Source organism: Eutrema salsugineum, unplaced genomic scaffold (genome assembly GCF_000478725.1).
Source record: "Eutrema salsugineum unplaced genomic scaffold, Eutsalg1_0 scaffold_3, whole genome shotgun sequence".
Classification (NCBI taxonomy): domain Eukaryota; kingdom Viridiplantae; phylum Streptophyta; class Magnoliopsida; order Brassicales; family Brassicaceae; genus Eutrema; species Eutrema salsugineum.
The window spans coordinates 8,425,576-8,443,656 of NW_006256756.1; the positions used below are offsets into that span (position 1 = coordinate 8,425,576).

The 18,081-nt window shown below is 40.7% G+C and overlaps 1 protein-coding gene across 5 annotated transcripts; it reads right to left on the reverse strand.

Moving 5' to 3' along the window:
* Positions 1-5,710: 5,710 nt before the first annotated feature.
* LOC18014291 (CST complex subunit CTC1) lies at positions 5,711-12,053 on the reverse strand. 5 transcript variants are annotated; one of them, XM_024154400.1, is made up of 17 exons: positions 11,525-12,053; positions 10,971-11,302; positions 10,783-10,901; positions 10,634-10,708; positions 10,459-10,534; positions 10,292-10,354; positions 10,095-10,172; positions 9,775-9,975; positions 9,357-9,461; positions 8,976-9,251; positions 8,485-8,838; positions 7,840-8,385; positions 7,658-7,749; positions 7,414-7,570; positions 7,204-7,306; positions 6,330-6,649; positions 5,711-6,059 (listed from the first exon to the last, which is right to left on the reverse strand). In XM_024154400.1, the coding sequence occupies exons 1-17, from the start codon at positions 11,997-11,999 to the stop codon at positions 5,886-5,888; spliced, it is 3,546 nt and encodes a 1,181-aa protein (XP_024010168.1). In that variant the 5' UTR covers positions 12,000-12,053; the 3' UTR covers positions 5,711-5,885. The 5 variants fall into 5 exon arrangements, 3 of the variants coding, with proteins under 3 accessions (XP_024010168.1, XP_024010167.1, XP_006397154.1); XR_002898782.1 differs by having other exon boundaries at positions 7,208-7,306; positions 10,971-12,053; XM_024154399.1 differs by having other exon boundaries at positions 7,840-8,376; positions 10,971-12,053.
* Between the last annotated feature and the right edge of the window lie 6,028 nt (positions 12,054-18,081).

The window sequence follows — 18,081 nt, forward strand, 5'->3', positions numbered from 1 at the left end:
AAACAAATACGAAGAACTTTTGCGTTTCCTGTGCCCAGAAACACGACGTGCACATGCTTGGCCCCTTTAACAATTCGTCATGCCAATCAAGTTGAGCATTGGCAACACCACAGCGACAAGACCAAAGGGATGCAAACTGAGCATTAGTTTCAAATCTCTTCTTCGAGAATTCTTCAGGCAAATTATTGACATAACCACGCTCACCTCCATCAATAATTTTCCGAATTATTCTCCTCATCGCCCCTCTGCCTAGTTTTGAAAGATACTCTAAACCCACGGGGTCTTCGACCACTGCTTTCATGTACATCCCATACATATAAACACCTGTTTTATGCCACAATTGTCTCCACGACAGAAGTAGTTTTGCATCCCCTTCATGAACAGCAAACCCGGATTGCGTGCGTCATACATCCTCCTCATACATCTTCCACGGGATCAACCGATGCTAGAAAATTATTGGTTAAAGTGCAGGCCTGGAACCGTTTGCAAACTTGCTTTAGTGTGAAAATTTGTTGGACGGAGTTGCAACTGTATGCGAGAACCTTCTCCAATAGTTCGTCGGGTAGCGCCATCAGAGGGGATTGACAATCACGGATATCTGCATCACATCGCCCTCTCTTTTAATTTGTGAGGTTGATTTTTGAAGAAAACGGTTGTTTATGGAGATGGAATAAGTGCGGTTTAGGATTTGTGAGGATAACGGTTGTTTATGTTGCATATATATAATTATTTATAATTCACACTAACTGAGCGTATACATCAAATGCGGTTACCGTTAAGATTGTAAATGAGTTTGTAAATTTGGTGGCTAAACCAAAATTTTCTTGTTGTACACCCATTTGATGTACATCTAAATGCATATTGGTGTACAGATAAAAAATTAATCCGAGAACAAAGTATTCAGACACCAATTAATAAATAGTAAAGTAAAGTAAAGTATAAACAATTTTTTTTTGATGTACACCCATTTGATGTATTTGCTGTACACCTAAATGTATAATGGTGTACGGATACCAAATTATTCCGGGAACAAAGTATTGACACACCAATTAATAAATACTAAAGTAAACTAAAGTATACGCATATAAATTATCAAATGTACCCACATCCTAAACATTATCAAACACATAATCCAACAAATACACCTTTCATAAACTGTCAAGTTCAACATTAAAGTTCACCATTCGTCCTAAGCGTTGGCAACAGCCGGATTCCCAACAAACTCTTCGTATGAGTCCATGGCGTATTTCTCCCTTAACCTGTCAACGTCATCGTCCGTTATCAAACCCATATCCCCCACTCCAAGCCCTGCAGCATGCATCTCTAAGAATTTGGCCGCACATGGACCACAGTCACCGGATCTCGCGTTCTGATATATGCCCTCCGAACGACTCCATGTGTAAGTGGTGGTTTGTAGGCCTTCCGTTAATTTGCTATGCAAATAACGCTTCAATATAAATGGCATACTTTGACACACGGACGCCATATACTGCTCCACATCCGCTTCATCATTATGACTGATGAATGAGTCCAAAATCTTTATGTTGCCAATTTTAAAGTCAATTACAAGGCCCACCCAATGCTCAGACCCCCAGTTCATCGGGACGTAGACAACGTCCACAAACCGTAGAAACATTTGTCTCTAACGTTGATTAGCCCACTTTGCAGGTTTTCCCAATACAATGCCCTGAATGGTTTTCCCCCAGTCATACTGATTTTTGTCTCCAGATATGAAACCGTTGTAGTAGTTGCCGATGATGGATATGAACAAGGTGTCTACAAATGCTACCTTGTCTTTCAAGTATATTTCATCTCTACGTCTCCAAAGCATGGCCATTATGACTTGCATGTGCTGACGAATAAAAAAAAATAAATAACAGATAATACAGATAATTAAAGATTCAGTAGGTACTAACTATATACTTACCATCGTGTTAACCCACTCAGTAGGCTTCGCAATTTGTAGGAAGAATTGATTGTTCACAGTATGACCAGTGACAATGCAAAAGTCGCTGTAATGAGAGCAATTGGTAATTGATAACAATGAAAGTTTAAGGATAAATTGCTTTGCATACGATATAACTTACATGTTTCTTTCACGCGATAATAACTTCTGGAATGCCTTGAACTGGTCTTGTTACACTGTTTCGAGTGGTTTGTATGCACCTTTCGATCTGGATACAAATAGAGCTTTCACCTTTGAATCTGCGGTGTAAATATCTCGAATCTTGTCCGACCGTACGCGTGCGCGTTTTCCTCTACCTCTTCCTCCTCTTCCTGTTCCTCTACCTCTTCCTCCTCTTCCTGTTCCTCTGCTTTTTCTATTTACACCAGACGATCCCTCAACTTCTTGTGGGGGTATTGGAGTACAAGGGGTCTTCTGCGAAGCATCACTTGCATCCTCCGGCGCAGTATGGTAATCTTTCGCTGCATTTGAGTCCTCCTCATTAGCCACAGCCTACAAACCACCGTAACAATAAAGCGTATAACATATCAATCGTATACCTAGCGTATACCTAAACAGTACTGTATACACATGCATATCATATGAACAAGTTTAATGTCTGACCTGTGCATCCTGTGCATCTGTCTGCGCTTCATTTTTCTTATATGCGTAGCTTAATGGGTGAGCAGTCTGAGGTTTGTAGACTACTAAGGTGCCTGACCTCAAATTTGTTCGACCAACATCCACCTGAATAAGTCATAAAAAAAATTGCATAGTACACACCCGTTATGAAACTTAATAGATTCAGCTGCTGACTAAACAATTAGCTCACCTCGTTGGGGCCAGAAGGTGGACCTTTATCCGGATTGACGAAGTAAGTAGGTGGACGAGTTGTTCCTGAATTGGCTTGTTCAGGTTCAGAGGTCTTCGTCGAAGCTTCTGGAGTCTTCAAGGATGCATGGTCCGTGGGAGAATAATGGTCCTCGTGTAGTAAGTAGAGGTCCCTTCTTCATCATCTCTTTCTTTCTGGTGTACACCACCTTGGGGGTGTACACCATCATCATGGCGTACGGTAGACTGTGCACCATCATCACCTCCTTCTTCACCTCCATCTTCGTCTTCGTCTTCATCATCATCCGGTTTTTCACCACCTTGTTTTGGATTCTGTCATTCGTCATCCTCTTCCCCATCTTCTTTTGACTCGTGTACATCGTCATCTTCTTTGTCCTGTTGGTATACGCCCAATCTCTTGTCCAACTCTGTCTTAATCTTACGAAGGAGCAATTCATTCTGACTTACTATCCATCTTTTAAGAGCTGCAATCTGTCCACTTTCAGGGGTTTCATCTTCTGATAGATTAGAAGAGTTTTTGCCCCTGCTTCTTTTCCTCTGCATCTTACGTTTTTCAGTTTGATGAGTTTTCAGTTTCTTCTTCGGTCGGGTGTATGGCTCCGGTTCCTGTTTATTGGTAACCTCTTCCTCTGCATCACTAAGATCCACGATAGGTGCCGGTGCTACAGCAAAATCCGAAGGTGTGAATTTGTACCCCTCGGCCATGAGTTCCTGCATGAATGCAACTTCGGCATCCTCTACCTCATCTCCCCAACGCAATTCATTTTGTTGGTCATTGTCACCATCATCCACTACCATCTGTTTCACAGACAACTAAGACAAAAAAACAATTGCAAAATTACCAACACAATCACAGAGTACTTATCTTATAAAACAAGTACTACAAAATAAGACTACAAATAGTACTAAATATAATACTACAAATAATTTACCAGAGGGTCGGATTCCACGGCAAGTATGTCCCCAAGATGCAATAGTGTGATAACGTTTTGACAACCTTCGGGATCTTCAATGAAAGTCTTCAAGTTATCAGGTTGAGGAATTTTGGAAACTAACATTGGTATAGATTGGAGGGCCATGAGTTGTAGTGATAGAGGGAATCCGTAGCGATGCACTGGTTTTTTGTTTAAGTTGACGATGCAATCGTGTTAAAGGATTCTCCCTTTTCTCGGCATCCGTGATTGCCTTCGGAGCTTGAAAACGAGATACTGTTTTGTTAAAGGATACCCTCCCCCATGGATACAGCATGAACCTATCCAAGTCAGTCAACATTTCAACGTATTTTTCGGTGAGGGCCAGATTTTTGCTATTGCAAAAGAGAACACCGTCGACAAGAACGATTAGGGCCAATGGTAGCCGTTTCCATCGGGGTAGATCCGGGTCCTTTAGCATTTCAAGCACATCAAACACGTTCATAGCGGTCGCTCTTCCAAACAGGTCTTTCCAGATTCCTGTCTTTCCGACATCTTCTTCTTCTTATGTGCTATCAGGTTCGGGATTGCAATTCAATCCAGTAATTTCCTTAAACTCCCGTATCGAATATCTCAGAGGCTGTCCACCAAAGAGGAACCAAATCTCGTGTTTCTTCGTGGTCACAAGTTGTCGTGATAGAAGGGCATGGACTAGTTTGGCGCTGTTGCAACATCTTGCAACAGGTAGATGGAATAACTTCCCAAACTGGGAATGAAGTAGCTTTTCAAGATCTTCAATACCCTTTAACGCCTCGACAAGGAGGCCAATGACATTGGCCTTTGAATATATGTTCAACCGAGCACCAACGGGGTAGCAACCATCGCCGAGGACCCTTTTTGGTAGTTTTTCCGAAAGGTTATTTGAATATTCTCCATCTTCCATCCCTGTATTTGAAGCTTCTCCGTCTTCCATTCCTGTATTTGAACCAAAAAAACAAATCCGAAATGCAGGAAAGATATAATATTCTGGAGAAACAGTTAAATGCAAACCAGGGGAAAATTTTGAGGGAAAAGAGTTCGAAGGAGTTCGAAGGAGAGAACAGAGATCTGGAAAAACTACACTATTCGTATGCTCTCATATATAAACTTCTGTAACTGTTTCTAGATGATATAAGAGTAATCCAACCGTTTGAATTCAATATATAGACATCACTACTAGAGTTCATAACCGCTAACACATAAATCAGGCCAATCAGGCGGCCCATTTCAATCTTAATTTGAGTTAACAAACCGCCAGTACAGTTCATACAAGGTCAAAGTTCATAAAAGTAACTTACTTTTAGAATTCTGAGCAGGCCATTCTAGAAGAAGAAGAGCGAATTGTACTTTGGAGCTACACCGCCGGCGTGGATTGAGACGACTCGCGTGAATGGGATGTTCAACCCGGTCACTCCGTCGCGGTGGCATGGGCGGTATGGGCGACTGCTCTGTCGGAGCTGTCTTCGAGTTACTCCGGAGCACTCGCCTGGACACCGGAGGCACGGTGTTGCGCGTAACCAATTTTTTAACTCTCCGCGCCATTACAACTGTCACTCGGAGGCTAATCGGAGATGGATTGCCGGAGATGCTAGATGGACTACGTCCAGATGCGGATCCCAAATTTAATTTTTAATTTAAATGTTGGGATGTCGATAAATTATACATTTGGTTTTACTTCGGTTTATGATAGTAAACTTCGGTTTATAATTTTCTGTAATCAATTTACCAAATCGGACTTTACCAAAAAATTTTAGTTCTTTTACTTCGACAATGGCAATGTTGAAAATTAAAAATTGTTTTAGAGGCTTAGCGGGAAGACAAACAGTAAAAGCAACTCTATCCTTGATTTTAAAAACTACCTATTCCTCTAATTTAAAACTTAAAAACTACCCATACAGCAATTTTCTCCTCTTTTTTAACTTCCAGATCTTTGTGCTATCAACATGCAATTAGAGTAACCTAATTGAAACCCTATGGCCTATGAGAAGATCAGATCTTCTCACAAACATCCTCATTGTTTTCATTTACATTTGAGTTAAATCCAAGAGTACTAAATAAAATGAATAAACCAGGAAATAAAATTAATGTCAGGTTAATTCCATCAAAAGAAGATGTAGACGTTTTGAATTTATTTATGATCACGTATTTATCAAACTTTGGAGTAGGCTCCAGGCTCGTACCAACGTATCCACTCGACATACTTCATTACCCCAAACGTTCTGTAGCGCAAGTCTTGAAGTCTTAATCTCCAAACAATGTTTTCTCTCCAAATGCTGAATCATGTTCATGTCCATTGAGCTGGCCGTAACATCCTGATTAAACCAGAACAATGAACACAGAGAAGACCGGTTTTCAGATTTACTAGAAAAATTAACATCACCCGTTAATATGATTAGTCTGTAGTTAGTCTGTAGTAAACTTAATAATACTCAAAAAAAAAAAAAAAAAAACTTAATAATACTCAGCAACATACGACTGTCCATCTAATTCCGAGAAAGAGTAACAATCTCAGACCTGAGAGAAACAACGGTAAGCACTGTAGAAAAATCAAATCAAAGGAGGATAAAAGAGGTCGAACATACCCAGATAGGGCCGCTAATGGCGTTTAGAATCAACGACTTGAGGAATTCATCCTCTGAAGAGGTGAGAAGTTGATTTGAGGCAACAGAAATGGCGATATCTTGAAAGAGTGCTTCAATTTGTGATCCATTGCACTTTATTACTATTTTCTTGTGAACCCGAACTATTTTTCCAAGATGGTAAGCTGTGGTGTTCTGGATTTTGTCACTTCTAATCCACTGGGCCACGTCAACAGCATTTTCAGGCAATTCTTCGTGCAGCCTAAGAAATGTAAACGCTCTTTTTCCACTTGCCCAGCAAAGAAATGTTGATGATCCGTCATCTAAATCATGAAGAGTGAAACTCATCAATGGAGAAAAAATGGGCTCAAGTGAATTTAATACAAATGCATATAATGTTAGCCAGTTTATCAATGAACACGTTTTCAAGTACGTTATAAAAAAAAAACAGCTACTCAGGAGCAGAAAATTAGTCTAAGTATCCGTTCAGTAGGATCAAACGTTAAGGAAACATAAATGTATAGACTCGTACACAGCTTTCTATGTTTTTTTCTACCTTTCAGCATTACACACATACAGAGTGCTCAATGAGAAGGTCTTAAGAAGATGTTACGCACATACGTAAGAATCTAAAATTGAAGACGACAAAGAGAAATTCTAAGAAGTAGTAGTAGTTTAATATAATCAATCTTACTAGTAGAATAATTTAATTAATAAGAAGGCCTTTTCCCAATTGGGACTGCACAAGTTAAAAACAAAACGCGAATGTCTTTATAATTTGGGCTTAATTTTTCCTTTCTGGCAATATGTCATAAGTTATGCCTTATTCTAAGCCCTGCTAGTGTTCCCTACAATGATAATTGAAAGTGTGACTTACCTACCACGAATCCTGCAAGTGGTATATCTAGATTTTCCCCACATTTGTTTTCCGAGGGATCAACAGATCCCGCTTGGAGAACCAGAAGATAAACTGAAAGTACCTGTTACATCAAATAATAGATAACGAAGAATATAAGTAAGGAGATCTTAAAAACAGTACACATAACTGGAAGTAGAAAACAAATTTTTTAATCCACCAAAAGATTACCTTGCAGACAAAGTTCACTTGCTGATTATCCTTGTTACTCGAGGAATCCTGGGGTGAAATTTTGGGCCGACCTTTGTCTAAAACTGGACCATCGAATGCCTTTCGAGAGTTTATTTTGACAAAAGATGCAGATGACAACAGAAACCTGTTTTCCTCTCTACAGAAACAATAATGCAATGGACTCAGATGAGTTTGTCTCTTAATTAAAGCTAATTATGCAACAGTTATTATTTAGGTATAATACCCCGTTCCAAGAATCCGGTAGAATGTTGCATTCACCCCCGGGCCAAATCCAGTGAGATATGAATGTCTGCTTAGTGGACCAAAAATCTTCACCTGAAACGCACCGTTGAGGAGATAAGAGGTACAAGAATACAGACAGTAGAGAAAGAAAAAAATAGAGAAAGGAGTATAACATGTACTCACCTTTTGATGATTAACTAGAACATGAATGCAATAGCTGCTCAGAACATCAGTGACACAAGAGTCAACAGCATCAACTGCTACTACGTCGCCTCTGAAAGTAGCTAATTTTCCCTCAGGAAATAAGCTGTTGGGAAGAGGTAGTCGAGGTGGCTCTGCATGCATGATCATCTTCCCCTGCGTGCAGCATGAAATATTATTTTTGTCTTTTCCATCTGCGACTGGCTTATTAAGTTCTTCCAAGTCCTTGATATATATTGAGAAGAGTCTTTTTGCATCATAAGGCAGAAGAAGCGAAACATCTGAACAAGGTTGCGGACTTGATACATTTCGTTGTTCTACCGCAAGAGATGGTTGAGAAGACAGCAAGGGATATACATCCGTAGATCCGTCATGGGTGAAAACTTTATCAAAAGAAAATTCCAAACTCCATAAACGTGTTTCAGGCGTAAAAGTGATTTTGTCATTGTTAGATATGCCAGACCGTCCAACACAAAAAGAATCATCAGTGCCATGCTTCATCAAATAGCAACCTCCAATCTGCAATACCTACCATAACAATTCAAAATCATCATTTTTTCAGTCAATAGTCTTTGTGCAGCATACATATTTCACGGGAATTAATGTAATTAAGATACTATTACTTACATTATAGTTTTTGCATTCAGGTATGAGTTCTAACAGCACCCGCTTAACACTGTGCATGTTACCACTTTTCTTTTCCTTTAAATTAGACAGAGTTGCTGCTATGGTCAAACAGTGACTACTAGCACATCTGACGGTAACCTGACAGGAAATTTCATGCGGCGCAGATAATACTCTTTCCCTCTGTGATGCAGCATTAGTTTTACATCTCTTATGAGGACGTTCTTCTTGGGAGGTCTTACTTTCATCAAATTGGGGAGCAGCTGCGTCTTCTTCAGTGGCAGTGCAAACGAGTTCCCAGGGAATGATTACAACCTCAATGAAAACACTGGTGCAGTCAGGCATTCCTGGATGACCCTGGTACGAGTTCGATAATCATAACAGTTAAGACCTTTGTTAAAAAATCAGTAGCATAAACAACAGCTTTTCTTTCTGGCAACAAAAGAAATAAAAAAATAGTGACATTATGGAGGTTACTATTAATACAACAATACCTTTTCTAAATTTGGAAATTTATGGGTCACCCTAAATAGATGAAACCTTCCCTCTTTGAACTCATTGAGATCATGCCTCCAGTCAGGAGAATAATCCATGAGAACGTTACCGCAATTCGCAGCACCAAACGATAAATACAAAACCATTGTCGAGGTGTTTTCTATGGCCAATGGAGTAGGATTAGCAACAGTTCTACAGCGAAATGGCTCCGGAGGAAGGGGCATGTGGAGAATCGATTCAGGTAGTCCTTCAATGATGAGATAGTAATCAGAAACCTACAACGAATAAAATAAAATTAATTGAGTAGTCGATATAATGAAGTTGGTATCCTCCAACGTGCCAGATAAACGAAGAAATGCAGTTTGATGTACAAAATTGACCTCACATATCCTGCAGGCATTTCTATCACTTAAACGTAGGTCTGGCGTCAGAACATTAATGCTGCTTGTTCTGTCATGCAATTGTAGTATTCCAGAAGATGAGATCTATAAAGAAGTGTCACAGCTACATAAGAGTATGAATAGAGAAAAACAAAAGCCTTGTTAAGTAGCAAAAGCTAGAGAAATATTCCAGATATTAAGTAAATATGTATACCCTATTAAGGTGACAATGTGACATAATAACACTGACATCTCAATAATTTAAGAACAGCCTTCAAGATGAGTTAATAGATAGCACAATATTGTACTCATGGAAGCCTTCAGATATCTTGGAGAGACATGGACGCACAACATCGATATGGAGTAGCAATATTTGCAATTCTAAAACTAAAAACTTTTGACATCAGGAGCAACATACCTTCAATTTTCCAAGTAAGATGACACCAATATCTTCACTTCTAAGAGTCTTTGGGTTTATATGACTGTATCTTTTCCGCGTTGATGATGGATGACTTAAGAATTTACTAGCACTAAACACGGTGTCATTTTTCTTAATCTGAGATAACAATTTATTCAACATGACCTTGTAGTGGTGGACAAAACTTGAGATAGTCATTACCTGTTTGCAGAAAAGAACAGGTGCAATTCATGATAAGAGAACTAAAAGTAATCATCACAAGTAAACAGAAGTTTTAACCTGCTCTACTCCAACCATGATCTACAAAACGACAGACTCACCAGTTTTAGGTTGCAATCACGCGCTTCACTATTGCATCCGCGTGATTCATGCAAGCAGAACTCAGTAAAAAGCCCGCACTGCAAATTTAAAAAGTTTTTTTTTTAAAAAAAAGTAAAACTGATTAGAATGGATATTATTAACCTAAGATGAGTATAAAGCTGCATTATACTGTTGAACTTTGAATTTACCAATTTACCCTGGGTTGAAACATAGATGGCGGTATTCGTGACTCTGCATACATCTTTGTCAGTTCATCCCTCTGATAACACCTCACAAAAATTAGGAAGACGATAGAACTATAATGTGGGAGAAAAGCGGAAAAGGCCAGGACCAAAACAAATAACCAAGCCTGCTTTCAGTTACCTGACAAGATCTTAGAATTCCCTTGTCTTTTGGCATTCCGTCAATGTTCTGGATGCATGAACTAACGAGTAATGTCCTGCAAAGCATCGTTTTGCAGCTATGTCACTCACAAGTCATGAAATAGCATGAAATCGCATGATAAGATATTGCTAAAACCATCAGAGAGAAAGAGTACCAAAATCTTGCAGGAAAGGACAAAGACTCGATAAATCGACTCAGAGGTGTCTGCCGACATGAATCTACAAGACAACTGAAGCACCAGCTGGATAATCTCCAGACATATGAGAAAGCATCCATAATTCATTGATTATAGTATAACCTTACCCCGTTTCAAATGGTGAAAATAACACAACTGTGATGCTGGTCTTGAAGCATGCCCCAAGTATACGCACTTCTCCCCAAGAAAATTTGGTATTCACAAAATGAACATTTCTGACAAAAATCTGAACTAAATTAAGTCAAACAATCAAAGATCCTACTATCACACACGAAACTAAGAAGGGACTTCTTACAAGGGAACCAGTTCGGATACTGTGGGATCTGTTCTGTATGTGATCCGTCAATAAAAGCCAGACATCTTCATCCATCTCAACAAGCTTCCCTTTCAGATACACACCTTTGACAAATCCAAGGAACGAGCTGCAGTTATCTCTCCTATCAACAACACTTTTCGAAACAACCTGCTTCTTAGAAAACCAAGGTGTACGAAGAACAGATTTCTCAGTCGTAACAAACACCAACAGAGAATCACATTTGCTTATATAAACCAACTTCTTCGTCATCCTCGATATAGCAATATTTCTCCCAACTAGCTTCGTTATCGCAGGGTGCCAACTCGCAGCCACTGAACCATAGAAGTAAACGAAGACAGACTTCTCAAAAGAGTGTTTACAATCAATCGAATCAATCATATCTTTCCGACTACATTCTTTACACTCACAGGCCATGACCTTTACTAAGAACCCAGGAAGGTTCACAGAATCAGCAGAATCCTCTTCCGTACAAGGAACAACAGACACAGGGCTAATGGACTCTAACACACCATGGACGCTATAACGAGACTTACCGTCACCGTTTTCCGATGAACGCAGCGGAGGAACCAACGGAAACGAATCAAGCAACTTACTGGTATCCACGAATTTCCACTTGATAATCTCCAAAAACCCACCGAAATGCCTCATTGGAAGGAAATTCCACGATTGAACACAAATCTTACTTCCAATGGCTCGAATCTCAAAACCAAGGATATCACAGCAGATTGTCTTCAAATCACCGTCTGTGAATCGAAAGCAGTAGCGATTTGGACACTTTAGGGTTTCGGAGGGAAGAGCTAGCGTCCCGACGATAACCGCTGGGTGGTTCAACGGTGCGAGAAACTTACAGTTAGAGTCTGAATCGACGGCTCCGGCACGTGATTGACGGTTTCTACATTCTGATTCGGAAGCCGGCGTACCAGCGGAGAAGGATAGCGACGATGCACCGGTGAAGGCTCGGCCTCCGTGGAGTAGCTCCGAGATTGTGATAACCGTGGCGTTCTCCATTATCAGACGCTCTTCGTGTTTATACTCGCAGCGACGTCTTCCGGTCTTCGCTGGCTCTGTCCATCGGTGGACTGTAACTTTGGAGTACATGAAAAGAAGAAAAGAGCTAATAGGTTGGAAACAGAGCGGGAACCCGGGAACGGTGACCCGATTCGTAGACCAGACACGGATTCGTTTAGAGAAACTCCAACTTCACACCGTTTTGGTGTACCCTCAACGAAATAGCTTACGTTTTTCTTGAATGAATATTAAATTTATTCAAACAAAAAAAAAACAAATTTAAAACAAGATTTAGTTAAGCTGATGTGGGATCTAAGTAAACAGATCGTGAGCCGATCTAAGCCGATCTAAAGCTGGTATCCGTCTTCGTACTTGGTTTCCTTGCATTCGTATGGAGTTAAACCTATCCCTCATCCCCTTGTCGATTCTCTGGATGAGCTGAGTCGAGGTAGAAGAGGGTTCGCCGTGCCGTCTTTTATTTCGTTCACCCCATATTTGGTAGAGGGTGAGATGGAATAGATACTTCTGCGTGAAGCTTATTAGGAGCCTTTGCTGCTGGTGAGTGAGAAAGTCCACTAGAGTCTCCCAGTCACAAGAGAAATCCGATCCAAAAAGTCTGCTTGTTAACTCGGTCCACACATGCGAAGTATATGGACAATCAAAGAATAAATGATCTCTACTCTCTAAAAGATGAAGACAAAATACACATGAAGTATGAAAGTTAACGTTCTAAGATAAAATTCGATCCCCTGTTGGGAGACGATTTAATATCGCGATCCATACCTGAAAAGCACACTTGGGGGTGTTGTATGTGAACCACACTACTCTGCTCCAGGGAACCAGAGATCGTACCTGTCTGATCTGATCCCAAGTTCTGTATGTTCGAAAGATTGTTTTGTACTCATCGTCTTTATACCGCCAGAATACAACATCATCTTCTTCTGGTTTGTGGCGGGTGCGAGCAGCTTCAATCTCATCTTCAATACGATTAAAGATTGGGCATCGGTGTCTTCGTCTCCGATGGGAGCTTACAGCTGTTGCGACTGTTGCCTTGGCATTCAATCCAAGATCTAGATGACCTCGTTCCCCTGTCAAATCCTCCAAAATACCAAGTGAAGACCATTTATCGAACCAGAAGTAGGTATTTTTCCCGTTCTTTACCTCCATCCGCAGAAAATCCTTTGCTCTGTTTCGAATTTTAAGTATCTGTTTCCACATCCAGGAACCTGGTGAAAAGCTTGTGGGATCTTTTATTGCCCAAATCGATGATCCTTGAATGAACCTGGAGTGAATCCATCGCACCCAAAGAGATGATTTTGCAGTTAAAATCCGCCAAAGCAGCTTGAGAACACAAACATCGTTCGCATCTCTAATGTTTTTAAGCCCAAACCCCCTTCTCTCTTCGGTGTACACCCATCAATCCAGGCGACCTTTGCCTTTTTGGTGTTGAGTTTTGGTCCTGACCAAAGGAAAGCTGAACATATGCTCTCAATTTCATCAATACAGCCTCTTGGAAGACGATATGCTGATATCCAGAAGTTCGTTAAGCTTGATATCACAAAACTTATCAACTGTAATCTGCCAGCGAAGGAGAGAAATTGAGATTTCCAGGAGTTCACTTGTCTTCTGATTCGATCGATTAGTGAAGCATAGTCTGCTTTGGTCATCTTCTTTGTAAGTAGAGGAAGACCTAAGTAACGAACCGGAAGCGTGCTGGCCAAGAATGGTACACTTTCCAGAGTTGTGATTCACATTTCGTCCCTAACTCCTGCGAGATATACAGCTGATTTTTCCAAACTGATCTGTAGACCTGATACTTTAGCGAACTCGTCAAAAACCCCAATGATCCCCTCCATTGAACTCAAACTGCCATCTGAGAAAACCATTAGATCATCTGCGAAACAGAGATGTGTAAGGTTAAGATCCTTGCAATTAGGATGATAACCAATTTGCCGATCCACTGCAGCTTTATCCATCATCTTAGAAAGAACATTCATGCATATGACGAAGAGGTAAGGAGATGGAGAGCATCCTTGCCTTAAGCCACGTTTGCTTCCAAAATACCTAGCCAATTCCCCATTGACCTGAACAGAAAAAGATGCTGATGAGATACACAATCTTATCCAGTGAACAAACTGAGTAGGAAAATCCAGGGCTCTGAGGATGTTAAGTAAAAACTCCCATTGCACTGAATCAAACGCTTTTGAGATATCAATCTTCATAGCACATCGAGGCGAGATAGATTCTTTATGATAGTCCTTAACTAGCTCAGAAGCTAATAGCAGATTCTCAATAAGGAGCCTATCTTTAACAAATGCTGTTTGGTTTAGTGCAATGAATTGGGGAAGAATGAGCTTCAATCGATTTGCTATGATCTTGGATATGACCTTATACAACACATTGCAGCATGATATCGGCCTATAATCTTTCATCTCAATAGCCTCCTCTTTCTTCGGAATAAGAGCAAGTATTGTCGAGTTAATGCCTTTAGGCAAAAAACCTTTAGCAAAGAAAGACTGAACACTGATGACAAAGTCTTTCCTGATGATAGGCCATGCTTCCTTGTAAAACTCAACAGCGTAGCCGTCCGGTCCTGGTGACTTGCCGCCTGCCATAGCAAAGAGGACATCTTGTATTTTTTTTCCAGTCACTTCCCGAATTAAGAGATCTTGGTCCATGGCTGAGCATTTGAAATTTATCAGATCTGCTATTGCTTCCTCGTCTAGGTGCTCCAAATTTTGTGGCTCCTTATTTAAGAAAGCTTCAAAAAAGTTTGCAGCCTCTGTTTTAAGTTCCTCCTGACCTGTGATCATCTCCCCTGAGACTGTTCTGATCTCTCTAATACCATTCCTCGCTTCCCTAGCTTTGACAGCGCAATGAAACGCTTTCGTACAGCGATCCCCAACATTGAGCCACTGCATCTTGGATTTCTGTTTCAAGTATCCTTCTTCTAATTTTGCGAGATGCTCCCATTTTTGTTGTGCTTCTTTCTCCATCTCCTGGTTGCTCTGATTTGGTGTTAACAAGGTTATCTCTTGTCGCTCACACAATACAGTATGACTCTCCTTAACTTTGTTTGATAGGTCATTCATGTGCTCTCGCGAAATTGTTGGGATAGTGCCTTTCAATTCTTTTATATGTTTTGAAAACCGAAAAAGAGCTGAAGTAGAGATGAAGAGGGGTGGCTTTGAACTCCAGTAATCTGCAACTTTTGTCTTAAAAGACGGGATGGAAACGACCACATTTGCGAACTTAAATGGTTTTTTCTTTGCGACTAAAGTATTGGTTTTAATATGAACTCGACAACGGAGATGGTCGGAGCATCCACCAGGTTCGAAGATACAGTAAGACGAGGGAGTTGACATCAACCACACATCATTAACCATGACTCTGTCCAGTTTCTTACAGATAAGATCAATAGCTCGTTTGTTTCCCCAAGTAAATAATGGCCCATGGAACCCCATATCAGTTAGACTGCAATCTCTTATCGTATCCTGAAACTCAACCATACCAACTTCAGAACCCAAAAATGAATCAGCATTGGAACGTTCCTCTGAAGATGCAATTTCATTAAAGTCACCCATAACTACCCATCGTAGCTTTCGCAGAATATGAGAGGCTGAGTGATCTCTCAAGTCTTCCCACAAGCTTCGTCGTTCATTTTCATAACTAGACACATAGACATACGAACACGCAAATTCATCGTCCTCTCCATGCAGTTTTACGAGAATTGTAATCAACTGGGCACTCTTGAAAACGGGAGTTACCCTCACCAAATCTTTCCAAACAATCCAGATTCGCCCTAGCCTGTGATGTTCATAATTGTTCATAAATGACCAACCTTGAAACATCGACGACAAAATGCGTTCTGGTTTTGCTTCTTTTACATGTGTCTCCAGCAACGCTCCAAACTCAAACTTATGTTTGCCGCACCAATCTCTAACTACGCTATGTTTATTTACTTGGTTAAGCCCTCTGATATTCCAGAAGAAGCTTGTCATTGGCGATGATTATTGGGTTTGCGATTCCTCTTCTTAGCCGATTTCTTCTTGTTAGAAGATTTCGGCGAGGAAGAAGTTTGCGTTGGCTTACTGTTTGTAGTTGCTGCTTTCGAAGCTCTAGGAAGAAGAGCACGAGTGCCCACTCCCTTTGAAGCCTCTGCAATGGTCTTTGATGAATCACCTACTGTTATCTCATTAGCAGGAAGCTTCTCATCATCCCCTGAGCCAACCGACTCACTCTGTTCCAAGTTATCAGCGTCCTCATCTGAAAGCAACAAATACCTTGAGTTTGTCACAATTTCGAGGTCCTCTGCAACTTTACTTTTCTGTTTACCAGCTTTGTTTGGAGAAACACTAATCCAATCCTCTGTTTTCCCACCTTTAGGCTCTTCAACATTGGTTTTTGGAGTGCTGATTTGCGGCCCTTCTGCTAAAACTTTTCCTGATTTAGTCTGATTTGTCTCACCTTCAACTATTTCAGTATCAGCATTCTTCCGAGGAGTAGTAACTGACGGTGATATCGTTTGCCACTGTAGGAACTGTAGTATTCTGCGATACCTGCAGAGGTGATTCTCTTCGCATAATTTCTTTAGAGCCTAGCTCTGAAAGACATTCTCTGTTGAGGTTTCCCCAAGTGTTACACAGTGTGCATCATGGAGGCAACCAAGGAAACTCGTATTGGACACAGACTTCCTTGCCATTATTAAGCTTGAAACAGAAAGAGTCTGGGAGTTTATCCGTTAGATTCACTTCGACAAAAACTTTTGCTTCCTCAAAGTTTTTCGCCCATAATGTATCCGGATGAAGCTTCTTTGGAACTCCAAAGGGACTAGTTAGGAAATTAAGGCGTCCCCAAGAATAGAGAGATCTCGGAACATTCTTGAGTGTGACCCACATTGGAACCGTTTTGAGTTCAGGCTGGGCTTCCTCTGCAACAGGACTCCACTTTGACACTATCATTGCCACGTTTTTAATGTTCCACATTCTTCAATTTAAGACTCGTGCTCTGGTTCCTGCATCGTTGATACGAAATTTCACAGTCGTCTCATTCACCACAAATACTTCAATGTTAGTTGATTTGTTACCAAGGTTCCAAATTTTGTTGACGATCATATGGATTGAACCCACATGTGGTGCCTTATTGAGAAATTTCCCCACAATACAATCTTCCCAAAGAGGTTGTTCATCAAACAGAGAATCTGGAACTGAGATAGTATTCCACACCATCGACTACCTCAATTGCCACATCAAACTTTTGCAGAGTCGGAGAAGCCTTAACTACTGCAGACCAAGACTTTCCATTACCTGCGACTTCTGAGGGCTCTGTTGAAACCTGCGAAGGTTCCGTAGATTTCTCAGCTTTCTCCGAGATCTTTTCGATCGAGGAAGAACGTTGAACTGCTTCTACAGGTTCGGAGACCGCCACCTGAGAACAAACTTCACCGACTGGCGTAGCCCTAACTTCCTCGGCAGGCTTCGCCGTTAAAGCACCTTCATCAGAAACCAACACCATCGTCTTTGCATCACTACCTTCAGAAACCACCTTCAACTCCTCTGATGATGGAGAGCCCATCATCTCCCCCGCTTTCTCCGACGGGAGGGACCTCCTGTCCCGGCGCCGCCTAGTTTTTCCGGCCTAGCATGGCCAGAAAGCTGCAAACCCTAAAAATCGTCTTTACGATCACCCTTGCTGACGTGTCTCTTTCCTACCTTACGTTTTAATAATATGGTTTTGTATTTTTTTTTCCATGTTCTAAAAACCAAGGAATAATATCGCGTACTCCTTCCGCGTTATAAAAATTATCATATCTCTTTGTCATAATATTTATTATGTTTTCGATTTATTTTAAAGGAAGAAAAAGAAAGAAAAGCGGTCAAATACTTGGGGGCATTTAGTAAAGTTTTATATTTACGAACCCAACCACCAAGATCCACACTCAGTCTATCATATCGGGTTGAATCCAAATAAATCAGGTCTTCGGTCAAAATCGGGGTAATTGGGGTAATTAGGGTAATTGGTCTAACCTTAAATAGCAATTATACTTGAAAAAAGTTAAAAAAAAAAGATTTGTAATTTTAAA

What these genes read in the sequence shown, in the direction of transcription:
- LOC18014291 (XM_006397091.2), bottom strand. Translation starts at nt 11,999, where the DNA reads ATGGAGAACGCCACGGTTATCACAATCTCGGAGCTACTCCACGGAGGC. An exon ending in TACCGGATTCTTGGAACGGG is followed by an intron (nt 7,571 to 7,657) that starts GTATTATACCTA and finishes TTGTTTCTGTAG; the next exon opens with AGAGGAAAACAGGTTTCTGT. An exon ending in ACTTGCAGGATTCGTGGTAG is followed by an intron (nt 6,650 to 7,203) that starts GTAAGTCACACT and finishes TTCATGATTTAG; the next exon opens with ATGACGGATCATCAACATTT.